At 52.9% G+C, this 17,717-nt stretch overlaps 1 protein-coding gene across 1 annotated transcript; it reads right to left on the bottom strand.

Annotated features, from left to right (window-relative positions):
- Nucleotides 1-2,433: 2,433 nt before the first annotated feature.
- Nucleotides 2,434-17,065, bottom strand: LOC130491338 (maestro heat-like repeat-containing protein family member 7). Its single transcript, XM_056865049.1, has 15 exons — nucleotides 16,961-17,065; nucleotides 16,491-16,640; nucleotides 15,413-15,567; nucleotides 15,158-15,299; nucleotides 13,816-14,003; nucleotides 13,413-13,541; nucleotides 13,005-13,122; nucleotides 11,353-11,487; nucleotides 5,566-5,733; nucleotides 5,300-5,449; nucleotides 5,041-5,142; nucleotides 4,294-4,399; nucleotides 3,964-4,017; nucleotides 3,226-3,384; nucleotides 2,434-2,507 (listed from the first exon to the last, which is right to left on the bottom strand). The coding sequence occupies exons 1-15, from the start codon at nucleotides 17,063-17,065 to the stop codon at nucleotides 2,434-2,436; spliced, it is 1,935 nt and encodes a 644-aa protein (XP_056721027.1).
- Nucleotides 17,066-17,717: the final 652 nt, after the last annotated feature.

Below are 17,717 nucleotides of genomic sequence, written 5' to 3'. Positions count from 1 at the left end.
CACGAACGCGAACCCGAACGCGAACCCGAACCCGAACCCGAACCCGAACCCGAACCCGAACCCGAACCCTAACCCTAACCAAACCCAAACCCCAAACCCTGACCCTGACCAAACCCTAACCCTAACCCTAACCCTAACCCTAACCGAACCCTAACCCTAACCCTAACCCTAACCCTAACCCTAACCCTAACCCTAACCCTAACCCTAACCGTAACCTTAACCCTAACCCAACCATAACCCAAACCCTAACCCTAACCCTAACCCTAACTCTAACCCAAAACCTAAACCGAACCCTAACCCAAACCCAAACCCTAACCCTAACCCTGACCCTGACCCTGACCCTATCCCTAACCCTAACCTTAACCCTAACCCTTACCCTAACCCTAACCCTAACCCATCCCTAACCCTAAATCTAACCCTAACCCTAATCCCAAACCCTGACCCTGATCCTGACCCTAACTCTAACCATAACCAAACCCTAACGCTAACTGAACTCTAACCCTAACCCTAACCCTAAACTGAACCCTAACCCAAACCCTGACCCTGACCCAGACCCTAACCCCAAACCCTGACCCTTACTCTAACCATAACCCAAACCCTGACCCTGACCCTGTCCCTAAACCTCACCCTAACCCAACCCTAACCCCAAACCCTGACACTGAACCTGACCCTAACCCCAAACCCTGACCCTGACCCTAACCCTAACCCTGACCCTGTCCCTAAACCCCATTCTAATCTAACCCTAACCCTAACCCCAAACCCTGATCCTGACCCTAACTCTAACCCTAACCCTAACCCTAAACCTAACCCAAACCTAACCCTAACCCTAACCCTAACCCTAACCCAACCCTAATCCTATCCCCAAACCTGACCCTGACCATGACCCTGACCTAACCCTAACCCTAACCCTAACCCTAACCCTAACCCAACCCGAACGCGAACCCTAACCCTAACAGTAACCTTAACCCTAACCCTGGCAGCCCTGGCTTCCCTTCCTAGCCTTCCTTCTTTTATTTCCCTTCCTCCCTCCCTTCCTGGAGACCTGGCAACCCTGGATTTCCTTCCAAACCTTCCTTCTTTTCCTTTCCCTCCCTTCCCTCCCTCCCTGGAGTTTTTTTTTTTTTTTGGTTTTTATGATTTTTTTTTATTTTTATTTTTAACTGGGATAATTTTCTATTAACAACAAATAACTTAATGAACTAATTCACAGTGAACTATTTACACACAAAAATATTTACAAAATATTTACAGATCCCCCATACTTTCCTGCTCATGGATCTTCTGAGCGCTGCCTCCCCAATCCTTGTTCTGATGGTTTACCTGTCCCTGGGCAGAGAGTGGCTTCAGACATCTAGAGGTGAGAAAGATGGAGAGGCATCTGTAGCTGGATTTGAATTACAACCTCTCCACCGAGCAGCTAATCTCCGCTCCCCGAGCATCACTGGAGACGCCTTGAAGAGATGTCGTGGAGCACGCGTGGGCCGGTGAGCATGTGAAGAAAGCAATGTGGAGAATCATTGCCACGTGGAAGTATCTCAGCATGTGGCACTCAGCGATCCAGAGAACAGGGCTGCTTTGACAGCAAGGGTTCCCCACCTTTCACAACCCGTTCCTCCCTCCAAAACAACAACGAGAACCCCAACAAAGATTGTTTCCTGAACATCCCTGTTCAAGTGTGGATGGCTGCACGGGGGCCGGTCCCCTGCAGAAGAGAATGGCCAGTGCTGGAAATAGCAGGGAGGGGCTACCGGGAGGAGGACTTTTGGAAAGAGGGTCAAGGGAGGTCTTCATCCCTATCTCAAGTTGGTTTTATTTTTGTTTTCTTCAAGAACAGAAGAGAATCACCCTCGGCTCAGCCTGCCTTTCAGGAAGGGAGGGTGGGGTCATTGGAGGTGTCCACAAATACCCAGAGGTCTTTTCAAAAGTTGAGCTTGAAGGATGTTTTGTTACTCCAGTGTTATAACAGGGTGGGCGGAGAATCTGAATGGTCACACAGCGCTGGTGTGTGTGTGTGTGTGTGTGTGTGTGTGGCCTCTATGTGAAAAGGAGAGAAATAGTGGAGAGAAAAAGGATTGCCCTGGGCTACCTGAAATCTCTGTCCAAGGGCAGAGAATTGGATCTAGCAGCTGAAGTTCTAATTTTGCAAGGACAAGAACCCATTTGTCACGGCAATAAGCTACCAGCATTAGAACTGGGGGGGGGGGGTAAGTCCCTCAACCATGCTTTTTGTGAGGGGAAGGAGTCTGTAGGTTTCAGAAGCAGATCTCAACCTCAAGTCACCCCGGGGGTGGGGAGTGTCCCTTTCCTCCTCCTCACTTTTCAAGGCACCCCCAGTCTTCTGGCTCCCTCCATGACTTTTCCTTTCTCATTTCCCCAGCTTTCCTGTCTCTTTCTTCTGTCCTTTATTTTCCCTTCCTCCCAGCCTGCCTGTCTCTACCCCTTTTCGGATGCTACAGTCAAGGAGTGCCACGCGGAGATCTTCCTGATACGCTCAGTCACCATGTCGTCTGAAAGGGGAAGGCACAGATTTTCAGGTTCGGCACATGCAACCCAGAACCCTGAAAAACCACATCAAGAGGTCTTTTGTATGCGCCAAATCCATGCAGTGGCCTTTTCAGGCATCGTTTCAGCCATCTGCCTCTCGGGAGGATCGAGGGCAGTGCTTCATCTCAGTCGTGGAAGGCGGGGGGCTGGAAGGCGGGGAGAGGTGCAGCCTGTCGGAAGTGAAGGACTTTGCGCTCTCTCTTAACCTCAGACTCCAGAGGGGGACAAGACTAGTGAGTCAGAGAGATAGAGGGGACAAGACGCTGGGGCATCCTTTTCTCTACTGCCCTTTGATATGGAGATGGCTACTTTCGGGAAACTTCCTTCCTTCCTGTTTCTTTCCCCACCTCCTCACTGGCACCTCTTCTCCATCTTGCCACCATGAGGGAAGGACTCATGTTCTGGATCTCCCTCCATCCCAGTTAGTTAGAATAGATAGGCAACTATACTTTATCCTACCCAGAAATGGATTTCCTACAATAAATGAAGTATATTAGTTAAGTAGACAAAAGGCTCCTAGCAATTTTGTTCCTGGCACACACACAGGTTTGGATGGGCTTCTCTGCGCACAACAGCCTTTGTGCACCCTGCTAATTTAACAGGGATTTGGGATTCACAAAGCCCTCACAATCCAACACAGCCTCCGCTCTGGGTACCCCCCAGGCCCCAGGCAAGGCTTACCTTCTGCAGGTGAGCAGCAGCCCCTCAACCTCCGCCTCAGCCTTTCCCAGAGGCTCCAGCAGGGGGAGACCCCTTCATTCATAGCCTCCAGGATGTCCACAGTATGGAGGGCCAGGGTGCCGATGGATGGATCCTTATCCCCCCTCATGTCTCGCAGGGCTAAGAAGGAAGGAAAGGAAGGAAGGGTCAAAAGCCACGCAGCTGAAGAGGACACACCAGGAGGGTCCCATTCATGGGGTGGAAGGGGGCCTGGGGGGGTCTGATCCCTCATGCCAGGCGGGAGCTTTTCTCCGAGCTCACTTCCAGGATTGGTGATGGGAAGAAAGCGGGCAGGGAAGAGAGACGCTGCCGCTCCCTTTGCCCACACGCCTCGCCTGTTGCAAAGAGCCCTCCCTTGGAAATACTAACTGGAGAATCGCCTGGCTAAACCAACATGGCCGCTGGCGTTATCCCCTTCTCTGAGGATAAGAGAGGGGGAGAAAGAAGGCCTGCGGACCATTGATCTCCTGGCAGGGTGGGCTAGTGGCTAGAGCACCAAGCTCGGACAGGAGCGACTCGGGTGGAGTCTCCGTTCAGCCACGGAGCTGGACGGAGAGTCCTTGGCCCAGTGTCCTACCTCACAGGGCTACTGTCAGGATACACTACCCTGTGATCTTTCCAGGACAGAAGGGTCCCAGGGTGACGGATAGACAGACAGGTATCTCCAGATGCTCCAGCCAAAAGAAGAGCCAAACTCACCCTGGTAGATGATGGTCATCTTTCTTTGATCCTTGGTCTGCTGACCTACCAAGCCTACGAAGAGAAAAGGGTGTTCTTAAGAGTCGGACGTCAGGGGGAGAGTCCACTTGGTCGTGGTCCTGGGACGCCAGGGGCCACATGGCCACACAGAGACTCCCACCTCACTCCCATCTCATGGGGATGACAGGGAAGGCTCTTCAAGAAATGCGGGCCACCCTAAGCCTCAGGACATCTCCGCTTGAGGGTGAAGAACCATTCGCGTTTTTCTTCCTTACCATTTTCAGAGAGAGAAAAGGGAGACCCAGCTGGAAAAGGAAAGAGCAGACGTACCCAGGATCTTGACCGCCGCCTCTCGGATGTTCGCTTGAGGGCTCCTCAGGTGCTCCAGGATCTGCTGCAGGAAGCGGCACTTCGGGACCTTCCTGAACCGCTTTACCTAGGAGACGAGCCAAAGAAGGACCGGGCCGTTAGCGCTGGTGCGCGGAGACTCTCCTCTCCTTCCTTGGGGAAAGGAACCCGATTCTAACCCAGGCCCAAACTCTCTTTTGATGACAACTGCGCGCGGAGGGGGGGGGTGAACCACCCTTGGATCTGTGCTCGCTGTCCCGCATCAGGATCCCCTGGGGATGCGTATCTTTCGCCCTCTGCTCAAACAGAGGGCTTTGGAATAACTCCAACATCTGGCTCACCCAGATCGATGGGGCCAAAGAAGAAGACTTGGTTTGGGTATGCCGACTTTCTCTACCACTCAAAGGAGAACCAAACCGGCTTACAATCACCTTCCCTTCTCCTCCCCTTAACAAACACCCTGTGAGGGAGGTGGGGCTGAGAGAGTGTGACTAGCCCAAGGTCACCCAGCTGGCTTCACGTGGAGGAGTGGGGAATCGAACCCGGTTCTCCAGATCAGACTCCTCCACTCCAGGCCACCGCTCTTAACCACTACACCATGCTGGCTTTAACACAAAGGTGTGAAAGCAACCCTCTCTTGACCAGGCGACCTTCGGGGCTCTGCAAAAAGCCCCTGGCGTCCCCGGCCAGAGGGAGAGGGGTCCGGAAAGGCAGAGCGGGGCGACTTACGATGATAAGCCAGACGGCCCAGGAGTCCCGTTTTGGGATCAGCCAGCGCAGCTTCTCGTGCCCCAGGAGGACAGCCACAGTTCTCAGGGTGTCCCAACAAGCCTGCCGAGGAGGAGGGGGAGGGGAGGGTCAAGCGTCGCACGGCTCCATCTTCCCCCTCCAGACAGACAGATGGACAGAGAGGGGGGCTCTAGGGAGAGCTGTCCACCTGTGGGCCTGCAACGGCCTCTGCCTCCCCCAGGTGTGCCCAGGTGCCTACCTCGATGACGTCGATGTTCTCGTCATGCAGGTGCAGCAGGAGAGGCACCAGGCTGCTGAGGGCCAGGTCTTTCACGGCCCTTTCCGTAGCTCCTCTTCTCAGCATTGTCCCAAAGGCGTCAAATCCAAAGGCGCGGGCCTGGGGGGACTCCTGTGGGGGAACAAGGCACCCAAACGGGCCTGGCTGTGCTGCTCTGGCGCCCACTTGGCACCTCCTAGCTCCTCCCCCCAGCCAGCAGGGGCCGACCCTGGCAGAGCGGGACTTACTGCGTGAAAGAGGGGGACCAGCCGGCCAGCCGCGGCCACTGCCAGAGAGGGGTCGGTGGTCTGGGCCAAGCAGTGGTGCAGCTGGCCAAAGAGCCTCTGGGCCTTTTGTTCGTCCGGCTCCTGCAAGGTCTTGGCCGCCTCTGGCAGTAGAGGCAGCAGCTTCCACACCTGAGGGAGACAAAACACTCCTTGAAGCTGCCCCACCTGCCTCTGTGGAGGGGGCCCACAAGGCCAGCCGGGCGGGTGGGGCAGCCTCCGAAGAAGCGAAGCAAGAAGGTCTCCCGGCACCAGCCCCAGGGCCAAGACCGGAATATGCGCAACAGCATGGCCATGCTCTTGTCGAGCCTCTCGTCTTTCTGGGGGGGGGGGCTTGAGCAGTCGAAGCGCCTGCTGGATGAGCCCAAGACTCGGAGGTGCGACCTCCGGCACAATGAGGAGTAGGCGGTGCTGGAATGAACGGACTGTGCCATGTCGCTTACTGCTAGCACTGGCCTTGGAGCTACTGGGGAGGGCAGAGGAGAGTTGGTCTAGGGGTAGATCGGATGCTCCCTTCTTCCTTTTGTCCATGCCTGCAGCTGTCCCTTTGTTACCCAGAATGCTACTCTTAGGCTGCTTATGCTTGGTAACTAGCAGCGTGTTCCAGGCTGAAGTGCCCCACATATTGCTTTGAGTTCTTCACGCTGAACCGTCATTCTAGAAGCCACTGCAAAGCCGGTGCATACCTGCTTCACATTTCTTAAGAGCCCCTTTAACGCAACCTTTTTTATTTGCTCCTTCCCCACCTTGAAGCATCCAGTCAAGGAAGCATGAAGAATCGCAGCCAAGGGTTAGCTATGCAAAAGATGATTGCGAATGGCTATGCTAACAAAGGAGCAGCCGAGTGGAGGGGTGGTGGAATTGGTTTGACTTTCTCCTCTTGCATCGGACCGTGAATAGGCATTTTAAAGGTCGGATTTATAAAAAGAGCTTTGAGGGAGCATCAAAATCGACCCTGCATCAATGGCCTTTGGGATTTCTCTCCCTTCCAGTCATTCTCCTTCTCTCTCTCCCTTTTGTCCACCATGAGGGCTGGAGGTGCGTTCTGCAATCCCTCTTAGAGAGACAGCTAGAAGCCTTTACTCTGCCTTTCCTGACCAGCATGCAGTTCTCCGACCATAAAGAGCTTCGATTCCTTTCCTACAGCAACAAGGCTGAGCGTGAACTTCTTCCTCAAGCAGCCAAACCAGAGAATTCTGCTGTGCCCAGACTCAGCTCTGATTTCAGCCAGCCCTTTTTGAGCCGCTTCGCTTCCAGCAGTCCCTGAGTGGCCAGTTCCCGCTCTCCGCCCCAGGAGAGACGGAGCGTGGCCCGCGGGGGGACGGAGCGTGGAAGAGAAACCGGGACCCCCACATCTGCCCACTACAGCCCGCTTGGAGGGTTCCCCCACTTCTGGCTCTGGGGAAATGAAGGCACAGCCAAGACGGCCCACGGGTGAACGGGGAAGGAGGGAGTCAACATCACCATCATTCCTTTATTAGCATAAAAACATAATGCAGAAGGGTTCAAGAGGAACGGAGATATTAAAAAGTGCCCTTTACAGAATAATTAAAAGGCAGTTACACCGAATAGCGCTGTTTGTTGATCCTGCCGTCTCATTAACCGTTTGGCGGGCTTTGAAAACAAACGTTAAAAACTGTGCCACCGTCTCCAATGTATGGGGCAAACGATTGCTCAATAATTAGGAAACGTTAAAAGAATCGGAGACTTTCTGTCTATTACCCAACAAGGGGCTTAAACGTTTGTTACGAGATTCTGTGTAGAAACTACAATAAAATAGGACATGAGCCACCGTTTCCATACAATTGTTGCCACAAGGGCAGAGCCTGTCAGACAGAGGGATTTTCCGAAATCTGCCTTCAAGTAGGGCAGATGGCAAAACATTAAATCTGGCCAGAGAAATGGCTCTACATTGAGAAGGATCACACAGGTAAGATAAGTATGGGGAGGGCTGATAAAAGTCAAGAGGTACCCCTAATTTTGATGGGGAGCATGTTTTATTAGCAGCCCTATTTCGGTCTTGAAGTCCTATTTCTAAGAGTCTGCATTTTATCCTTTGGAAAGCTTCTGCCTCAGTAAGCATAAGCAAGGAGTCCAAGTTAAAGCCAATAGATTTAATTTTGCTCTCAACATGTTGAAGCCACTTAGCAGCATGTGACTCGACGGTGGAATGCGCTGCCTCGGAGGGTGGTGGAGTCCCCGTCTTTGGAGGTCTTTAAGCAGAGGCTAGATGGCCATCTGTGGGGAGTGCTTTGATTGTGGGATCCTGCATGGCGGAGGGGGGTTGGGGTCACTGGGGATGTGGGGGGAGGTAGTTGCGAATGTCCTGCATTGTGCAGGGGGTTGGACTAGATGATCCTAGTGGTCCCTTCCAACTCTATGATTCCATGAGCATATAATAGATAAGGGAAGAGGAATCTGCCTTAAAGTGGAGGCATAACTGGAATTTTACAGTCATAGAAGCATAGAACCATAGAGTTGGAAGGGACCAACAGGGTCATCTAGTCCAATCCAGTCATGAGCCACGATTTTGTTTCAAGTAGCATTTGGCAAGTTTCCAACCACAACGCAGCATATGGGACACAACAGGGCATACCCATTATTTTTCTCAGGAATGTGGCTTGGGTGCATTCCAGTGGATAACCTGGTGCACTAATCCAGACAGGAATACCATACATTAATTGCACCTTGACTTTGGCGTTAAAGACCCTAAGGGCAGAAGGAATATATTGATTCCCTCTATTGAAAAATCATCAATGAATAATTGCTAATGAGCTAAGTTCTGCTGATTTAGTTGCAAATTGATCATGGGTTTTCCAAGATGCATTATGATGAAAATAAATGCCTAAATATTTAAAATATTTGACCTGCTCAAGTGAGTTGCCACCAATTATCCATTTAAGTCAGGGGTGTCGAACTCATTTGTAAGGCGGGCCAGAGATGACATCAATGTCACTTGGTCGGGCCAGGCCATGTGTACCAAATCAAATCAATAAATCAATGACATAAAATGTACTGCCAGGTACTGGAGATACGGCCTTTATAGAAGACACAGGCAAAGGCAGTTAAAGGTATTATATTGTACTTAAAATACAAACAAGCTTACAACAATAACACTCTTACAGTATTTTTCTTTAATTATCATTCTTTGATAACTGACACCTCTTGCTCTGAACCACTGCATCCAAATCTGAAGTCAAAGTCTGTGCTGTAGCAATTTTGACCAGGTACTTCTCTGCAGTGGCACCCAAACTATGGAGACACTACTCAAGGGAAGTTCTCTCTGACACATCATTGCTAGCCTCAGACACAAAAGAAAAAGCAGTCCTACTCCGTCAAACAACTGGTATCTGAAACATGTCTGGGAGTTGCTCTCTGATTGGTTTTCAGCTGTTTTGGCTCACTGGTCTATCCTTTTACTTATTATATATTTTTCTGATTTTTATGAGGACTTTATTTATGCTTGTCCCAGGGGCTCTCATTCCACTCTTGGGACTGTCATTCCAGTCCCAGAACACTTGTGTTACTCTAAGGAACTCTAGTCCAGAATGCTTCTGCTAGTCCCACAGGCTCTCATTCCACTCTGGGGGCTGCTATTTCAGTCCCAGAATGCTTCTGCTTGTCCCAGGGGCTGTCATTCCTCTCTTGGGGCTGCCATTCCAGTCCCAGAATACTTCTGCTACTCTAAGGGGCTGTCACTCCAGTTGAGAACGCTTCTGCTAGTCCCAGGGGCTCTCATTCCACTCTGGGGGCTGTCATTCCAGTCCCAGAGTAATTTATCTTGGCCTAGATAGCTTAATGGAAAACCCATTCCATATTTTCTTTGCAACTCTTTTGGTGCTGTAATGTGTTTCAGCAGAGCCCATGCAAGTCAAGGTGCAATCCTGGCTCCCATTATCTTCAGTGGGCTGTGCAGCCTCTCCCATTGTTTCTAATGGGCAATCCTGTCCGTCGTTTTAGTACATCCCACCAAAATCTAACAAATTGCAGCCAAAGAAAGAAAAGGGAACATATCAACACTCCAAGTTCAGCCATAAGAAACAGTTGACCACACCACACCTCGGAAACAGAATGTTAAAACCGTCACTGACCATTAGATTGGTTCTTTCCCATCTTTGAAAATGACGAGCAGGTGAACTGGGAAGTAATGTCTTTGTTGTGTGTCAATGGCACCCACTCCTCCTCCTCTATATATTATTGTATTTAACCTAACTATATGAAAACCAGGCAAAAACTACAAATGAAAATCGTGGGCGGGGGGAGGCCATGCAAAGAAGAATCGGGGGAAGGCTGTCTCTTTCTCCCTCCTCTGTGAGCACAACGAAATCCCTCTCGGGCTGAACTGCACCAAGCAGCAGGACGGAGGTCCCCGGAGCGGTGTGGAGAAAAGAAACGCCAGAAAGGCAGGACACTTGGGAGTCTGCAGTGGATTTGCTGCAGTAGAAACTGTGGTGGCTGGCTGGGCGGCTGGGGCTTCTGCCACAACCCAGGCACCTCGTCTTTAAAAAGAGGGGACGGAAAGAAGGTACACTTTGGAGATACTGTGAAGCACAGAGACCAGGGCAAGGCATGGCTCAGAAGCCAGAGGAAGCGAATGCCCCACTCTGCACCGAGAAGGTCGAAGCTGCCCAAAAGCTGCGGCCGTGTGTGTGCACTGAAGAGCCGCAGGTGCCCCTCTCCCTCCTAGCGCCTCTACGCAGTATTGTGCACCCCGTTCCCACCTCCCCTGCGCATGCCAGCCTCCCTTTTGAGCCAAGCAGCTCACGTGGTTCCCAGTGCGAGGCACCCTCCTTCCCCAGCTGTTCCTCTGCTTGAACCTAGCCTGGTCTGCGCCAAGCGCCGCGTGCTCCCAGGGACGGTGCAGAGATGGCGGCTTGGCTGGGATGAAGCAACCCGCGCTGAGGCTTGCATGCTCCCAAGCCTGCAAACGGTTCCAGGCTGTGTTCTGATTGGCGCGGCTTCAACGCTCCAGCGAGGGGGATAGGGGGAAGAGGGGGAAGGGGAGGGGGGCCGCCTCAGCTCTGCGGGCCGGAGAACAGCCCCCAAAGGGCCGGATCCAGCCCCTGGGGGTTGACACCCCTGATTTAAGTGGTTTCCAGGACTTTGAGAATACCAGGACTTAGATTTTGCATCGTTCCACACCAGACCATTTGCAGTACAATGCTCATGGTCCCGGTTTAGTAATCTCTTTAAGCCAACCCTTGAACATGACAATAGCACAGCATCGTCAGCGTAAAGTAACAGGGGAGTATGTACGGAGCTTAGTTTGGGACAATGGCCCTCAATCTCTCTTAACCCATTAGCCAGATCATTTAGGAAGAGATTGAAAAGAGTTGGGGCCAGGATACAGCCCTGCTTAACCCTTTTATTGATATTGATTTTCGGGGATAGTTTGTTGATGTTCATGCTCATTAACTTATCCCATAGAAGGTTTCTTGGGATGGAATCAAATGCTCCCTTAAGGTCCAGGAAGGCTGAGTATAATCCCTAGCGTACTTGTTAACTAGATGTGCCAGTACAATGCAGTGGTCTAAAGTGGATTTCCCCTGGCAGAAGCCCACTTTTTCAGGGCCTAGAGTCTTAGGTTCTGCCATCCAAGCTAAGAGTTTATTCAATAGATGTTTGGCGGTGAGTTTCCCTACAATCGAGAGGAGACTAGTCTCTCTCTCTCTCTCTCTCTCTCTCTCTCTCTCTCTCTCTCTCTCTCTCTCTCTCTCTCTCTCTCTCTCTCTCTCTCTCTCTCTCACTCACCTGCTGAGGCTTGTCCGCCAGATGGTGCAAGCCGTCAAGGGCCAGCGAGTGGATGGCAGCGTTAGGTGATGACAACTGCCCCATCAGAAGATGGAAGGTGTCCTCTGGTATGGTGGAATCAGAGGTTTGTAGGAGCTGAAAGGAACAGGAGGAGAGATCAGCCTCGGAACACCCCGGAGAACCTGAGACAAGGTCTCCTCCAACCTCCCCCCCCCCCCAAATAAGCCTCTTCTCTGGCTCACCCTAGAGTGGCACCTCTGCAGAGGACCCCCACCCTCCAAGCAGGAAGTAACCCCCCCACACACACTAGTAGGCTGCCTGGAGGCCAGCAAAGTCTTCCGGGAGGAACCAGAGCTCAGGGACTCTGGGCAAGAGACCCCGGGCTCAATTCCGCACTTTTCCTGATTCCCCTGGGGGCACTCGGGTGGGAAGGATTGGGCCTAGGGTTGCCAACCTCCAGGTGGTTACACGGTCAAGGTATCACCAATACTGTAAGGTAAGTTAAGCAAAGTCACAGTACAAGGCTCTAAATTGATATGAAACACGAATAAAACTTAAATAAGTGCAAACGTTTTACATGACAATTTACTTAGCATAACAACAACCAACACAAAAGGTGAATAGTGCAGAACACAGACATGATAGTTCAAACTTGGTTTTCAGCCAATAGTTCAAGCTTGGTTTCTCAAAACGTCAAGCTTAAATATTCAAAGTTTGGTTCATCAAAGATAAATGCATGAGAAGCTATGAAGGAATGAACAGCCGCAGAGGTGCTCTAAGATCCTCATGAATTTATTTTTGACAAACCAAATTTCGAATAATTAAGCTTGAAAAACCAAGCTCGAATAATTAAGCTTGAAAAACCAAGCTTGAACTATTGGCTGAAGGAGCCACTCTGTAGTGGTGAAAGCGTGTTTGTTAAACCGGACAACGTTTATGTCGTAGAGTCCTTCTGGACCGATATTGGTGTTTCCACATGATATTGTTGAATACATTAAGATACCTGCTTAAAGAAGAAACAGGAAAGAATGGCAGGAAATACTTGCAGAGACTTTGTATTCCAATGAGGACCTTGCATTTTGTCTCACCTGTTTTGTGGTATGTCAATATCATGTCTGTGTTCTGCACTACTCACCTTTTGCATTGCTTGTTGTTATGCTAAGTAAATTTTCATGTTAAACATTTGCACTTATTTGAATTTGATTTGTGTTTCATATCAGTTTAGAGCCTAGTACTGTTACTTTGCTTAACCTCCAGGTGGTAGGTGGAGCTCTCCCGCGATGACATCTGATCTCCAGCCGATAGAGATCAGTTCACCTGGAGAAAAGGGCCGCTTTGGCCTCTGGACTCTATGGCATTGAAGCCTCTCCCCTCCCCAAACCCGCCCTCCTCAGGCTCCGCCCCAAAAATCTCCAGGTGTTTCCCAACCCGGAGCAGGCAACTCGAATTGGGCCTCATCTCTCACGCTTCTGAGCGGTCAAAGCTGAAGCCGAAAGCTTCCTGGGGAGCCAGAGGGGCGCCGGGCAGAGACACCCGGATGTGCCCAGGGCCGGGAGAGAGAATCCGCACCGACGGGCCGGCCTCCCCCGGGAGCTATGTCTGGGGGCAGAGGAAGCATTCCCCCCACCAACCCCTTTGCCAAGAAAGCTTACCTCAGCAAGGATGGCCATGGCGGTGACCTGCTGGTATTCCTCATGGCCGTGGAGAACGGCCGCGAGGTGGTCCACCACCTGCTGCCCCTCTCGGGAGGGGAGACTGATGTTGAGGGCTCTGCAAGAGGAAAAGGACCAAGGTGGCCTTGTGAGCCAGGGTGGGCAGCAGGCCATGCAGCCCAGAACATTGTGTGTGTGTGTGTGTGTGTTGGTGTGCACGTGTGAGTGAGTGATCTTCCCCACACCCATTGACGGCTTCCATGCTCATGCCCAGAGAGTCGAACTGGACGCGGAAGCCTCTGTCACCGTCCTCAGCCCGGCCCGCCTCTCTCTCCAGCCCCCCTCTCCCAACAGAGGAAGCCCCCTAAGAGACTCAGCCCCAGCACTTCTCCCTTCCCCGGCTCTTACCGAAAGAAGAGAGTCACGCCGCTGTGGAAAGACTCTGCGTTTTCCAGGAGTGGCCAGATGTTGCTGGCCTTGGGAAGGAGCTCCGGCCTGACCTGTCCCAGGAGCTTTTGGAGAGTGCCGGCAGCTGACCTGTGTGCAGAGCCAAGGCCCGGTTAGGCCCCCCAGGCCTCTCCCATCTTGCGGAGGGGAGGGAGTAATTGCTAAGTCACACCTGGGGGGATACCCGGAAGTAGCGTAGGGTAGCTCTAGGAACCACCAGAAACAAGGCTGTGGCGATTGCTAGAGCTACCACATGTCTCTCCTGGGGTCCTCGGAAGTGAGGCAGACAAGGCTAGGTGACCCCCGCTTCCCAGCCTGCAACCCTCCCGCCAATTGCCAGGGGGGCAACCCTGGCAGGACTCACTTGACAAGCTCCTCAGGGGCAGGCTCGGCACTCTCCAGCACGGGGCTCAGGGGGATCTCCTGGACCCCTCGGTGGAGGTGGGACATCCAGAAGACCCAGGCCAGGCAAACAGCCTCCCACTGATCTTCAAGAGCCAGGCGCAAGCTCAAGAGAGGCTGGTCCATGAGCGCTGGGAGGACGTGGGCAGCCTGGAAAGGACACTGCTGTGAGTTGGGCTCCTTCGCTCACTGGGCGGGGCTCTGGGCAGCTGCCTCTCCAGACCTGGAAGCCATCGCTCCTCAGAGCCTGGGAAGGGGGGGGCTGGCTCAGTGGTAGAGCCTCTGCATGGCATGCAGAAGGTCCCAGGTTCAATCCCCGACATCTCCAGTTCAAGGGACTAGGCAAGCGAGGTGATGGGAAAGACCTCTGCCTGAGACCCTGGAGGGCTGCTGCCGGTCTGAGTAGACAATACTGACTCTGATGGCCCGAGGGTCTGAGTCACTATAAGGCAGCTTCATGTGCTCAACGGAGGGGGCAGGAGGAGACCGGGAGGGAAAGCACCCTGGGCAAGGGAAGCACCTTTTGGCGCCAGCAGATCTCTGGGGGACCCTGTGCGGTGCTGTGCCTGCTGATGGGAGAACGAAGGCCGGTTGTGCAAAGCCACCACCAGCAGGCTCAGAGGCAGACCCCAAAGGAAGCTCACAGAGCTACACAAAGACTTGGAGCTTCCTCTGGAACGGGGGTAATGTTGCCGCCTAGGACTGGACCCGACCTAGCGGTGAAGGGCCTGGTGGCTGCTGCCTCCTCCTCTCCTCCTCCTCTCCTTCCCTCTGCTGGGCATCCAGGTGCTGTCGAGCACTCAGGTGCAGGCAAGACCCCTTCACACACCCCCGGGAGGAGGGGGCAGGCTGAGCAGCTCAAACCAGCTGCGGGGGCCTCATCCCCCCAGAGAGAGGTGGCAGACAGAGAGGGGGTGGCAAAGAAACAAGTGGCCATCCCTGTTGGATCCGCTCTGGAGCTCAATTGGAGGGGGGGCTTCACAGCACTCCCCCCCCCATATTGGTATGTCATAAAATTGCTGTGTGTTTTTAAAAAGCGATAAAATATCGATATAAAATAGTAATGATAGGTTTAGAAGTTTCTCTGAATTTCCAGTAAAGTAAGTCTCTAGCCCCCTCCCCTTGTGCAGACATGTTGTTTTCCTTACATCTTTGTGACGGAAGGCGGTAGGGGCTTCCCTTTAAAAAAAAACAAAAGCTGGGGATTCAGAGAACCACAACATGTTAGAAAAAAGGGTGGGTGGGGTCTCTCCTCTTGAATCGGGCATCGCAGGTGGGTGAGGGGTCCTTCCTGCCATACTCACCGCCACGCGCAGAGGGGCAGCCTCCTCTGCGGTGAGATGGGGCTTGAGCGGCTGCCCCTGCAAGCAGGCCATCAGATGTTCAAGGACTTCGGCTGCGCTTCTATTCCGGTCCACCAGCATCCTCCACAAGGTGGCCGCTGAGCTGTGAAGAGAGACAAGGAGGACCTTGGGCAGCTGAGGGGACACGGCAGCAGGACCCTCTGGAGAAGACGGGGGGCATTTTGGGGGGGGCACAAGAGGGTCGCTGGGCGGTACCTGTCACACTGGGGTGACCAGCTCAGCAGGGTGTAGGCCACCTCGCTCAATCGATGGTCCTGGAGCTCCTGAAGGACGCCAGTGGCATGGGTCCTGGCGTGACGGTTGGTGATGTCGTCCAGGTTCCCATGCATGAACCTGATGATCTCTGGCGCCTGGAGGGAAAGCACAGGGACCGGCGTGAGACGGATGTCTGCCTTCTGGCTCAGGGGACGGTCTGGTCCTGCTGTGCCCTTTGCTGACTACCTTTGACGCTACGGGGAGAGTCTCTGGGGAGTTTGGGGGTCACGCGACGCCAAAGGGTGCAGCCAATCAGCACTGCACAGAACCAGCTTCCGCTCAAAACTGGGACTGGTCCTCAAGGGCTGGCATGCCCCCTCCCTCCCTCCCCAGCAGGAGCCCCCAGCTAAGGGAATGCCAAAGGCCACGTTCTTTGGGTGCCGCTCGCACCATCGGTTCCTCTAAACGGCCTTCTAACTACTGAAAGTCACTCTGCGAAAAAGGTTGCCAACCTCCAGGTACTGGAAGTAAAACAAACACCTCTGTGCTTATACCGAAGAGGTTTGGGGTATAATTGTCATAAAAATTATTTATCCATCCTGGTATATCAAGAGGAGTTAGCCAGTTCCCAACAGGGTTACAAAGTGTAGGATGGCACTCCGACCCCTACGCCATGCTGACTACCCCACATTCGCAGAAGTGAAAAGCGCCACCATACGAAGAATTCCCTCCATCAGTATGGATGGATAAATAATAAATAAAAATATACCAGGATGGATAAATAATTGTATTACATTTATACCCCTCAGGGGAACTGTTAACTTTCCTGATATTTGAATCCCTTGTTGGAAGTATATGTATATGTAAACCATGAAATTGAGATTTATTATTGGAAGTGGGACTGTTGAAGAACTGAAAAATCGAAACGGCCGTGTCCCCTTCTATTTCTTCTGGTACCAGCATTGGACTTCAATGGTTTATGAACAAACTGTGAATGACTTAGCTGTCTGAGCCGGGAGAGCAGCCCGGGGTCACCCGAAGGGGAAAAGCCCCCCAGCGAGGGCTGCGAACAGCTCACCTTCCCCAAGGCCACGGAGGGGTCCCCGTGGAGGGCCCTCTCTACGCAGACTGCGGCTTCGGTGTTGCAGGCGGTGTTCTCTGGAAGCCCGTGGAGGGCGGAGAGGTAGATGTCAGCCAGTTCTTCCGGGCTGAGGACTTTCTTGAAGAACTGCAACGGAAGGGGAGAGAAAAGGGTGGCTGGAGCAGGAAGCTCCCCGGAGGCCTGCAGAGGGCCGGCATAGCAGGATCTCCCAGGCCAGTGGGATCAGGATCCCCTCTCCTCGCCTGGAAATCTCGCCAGGCACAGAACCCGCTTTGCAAACAGGGGACCAAGTGGAAGGTGGCAGGGATGCGGGGGACCTGTCCTGGATTTTGGCCAACAAGGCCCAGAATCACAGCCCCTGCCAGATCACGCCGGGCACTGGTCCTGGTTTGCAAACCACGCTCTCTTCCTGGGGTCTGCCACACTTCTGGGGAGGGGGTAGTTACCGTGGCGATGATGCCAGCGTTCTCCAAGGAGTCCTCGCTGTTGCCAACTTCCTCCTCTCGCTCTCGCTCTCTCTCCAGAAATTGAGCCATGATGTCTTGCTCCATCTTGCTGTGACCTGGGAGATGCACAGACCACCCTGAGCCTAGCTGGAAGCCACCGGAAGCTCTGCTCCTGGCAGCGCCAAGGAGGGCTTGCGGGCTTCCCCGGCGCACCCCTTCGTCCACAGAAGGGCACTCCGCAGTAAGCCAAGCTCCCAGAGCTCCCTTCTCTCCACAAAGGATCAGGGAAGAGCCTCGTCCAAGAGCCTTGAAACAGAAAGATCTCTGGTCATTTATGCACGGGTACGTTCGCTCATGTTCGCCCCCGGTCTGTCTCAGTTGTTCCTTGGAGTTACGCAGGTGTTTTCCCTCCATTAGAGATGACCTCGCTGCCAGCCCTCACAAATCCCGGGACTTCCCGTCCCTCTGTTTACCTAATTCTTCCCTCTCCCCTGAGCTCAGCCCAGGTGAAATCCCCATGCATAGGTCAAGCAAGCTTGGTTTCTCTCACAGCCAATTACAAAGCAGCATGTCCAGAGGCGGGGATTCAAATGCTTCCCGCTTCCTCCTCGGAGCTCTTTCTGAGCAGAAGAAAGAATTTTTAAAACCGAGGCTTGGACTCCCCCCCCCCCCCGATTGCTCTGTTTTTTTTTTTTTTTTAATCTTAAAAAGATTTTTTAGGCAGCAATTGGGTTTTTTTGGGAGGGCGGGGGGGGAC

The sequence above is a fragment of the Euleptes europaea genome, chromosome 19 (genome assembly GCF_029931775.1).
Source record: "Euleptes europaea isolate rEulEur1 chromosome 19, rEulEur1.hap1, whole genome shotgun sequence".
In the NCBI taxonomy this organism is placed as follows: Eukaryota; Metazoa; Chordata; class Lepidosauria; order Squamata; family Sphaerodactylidae; genus Euleptes; species Euleptes europaea.
Note: the sequence above shows the minus strand (reverse complement) of the source record. Positions and strands in the feature narration are given on the sequence as shown.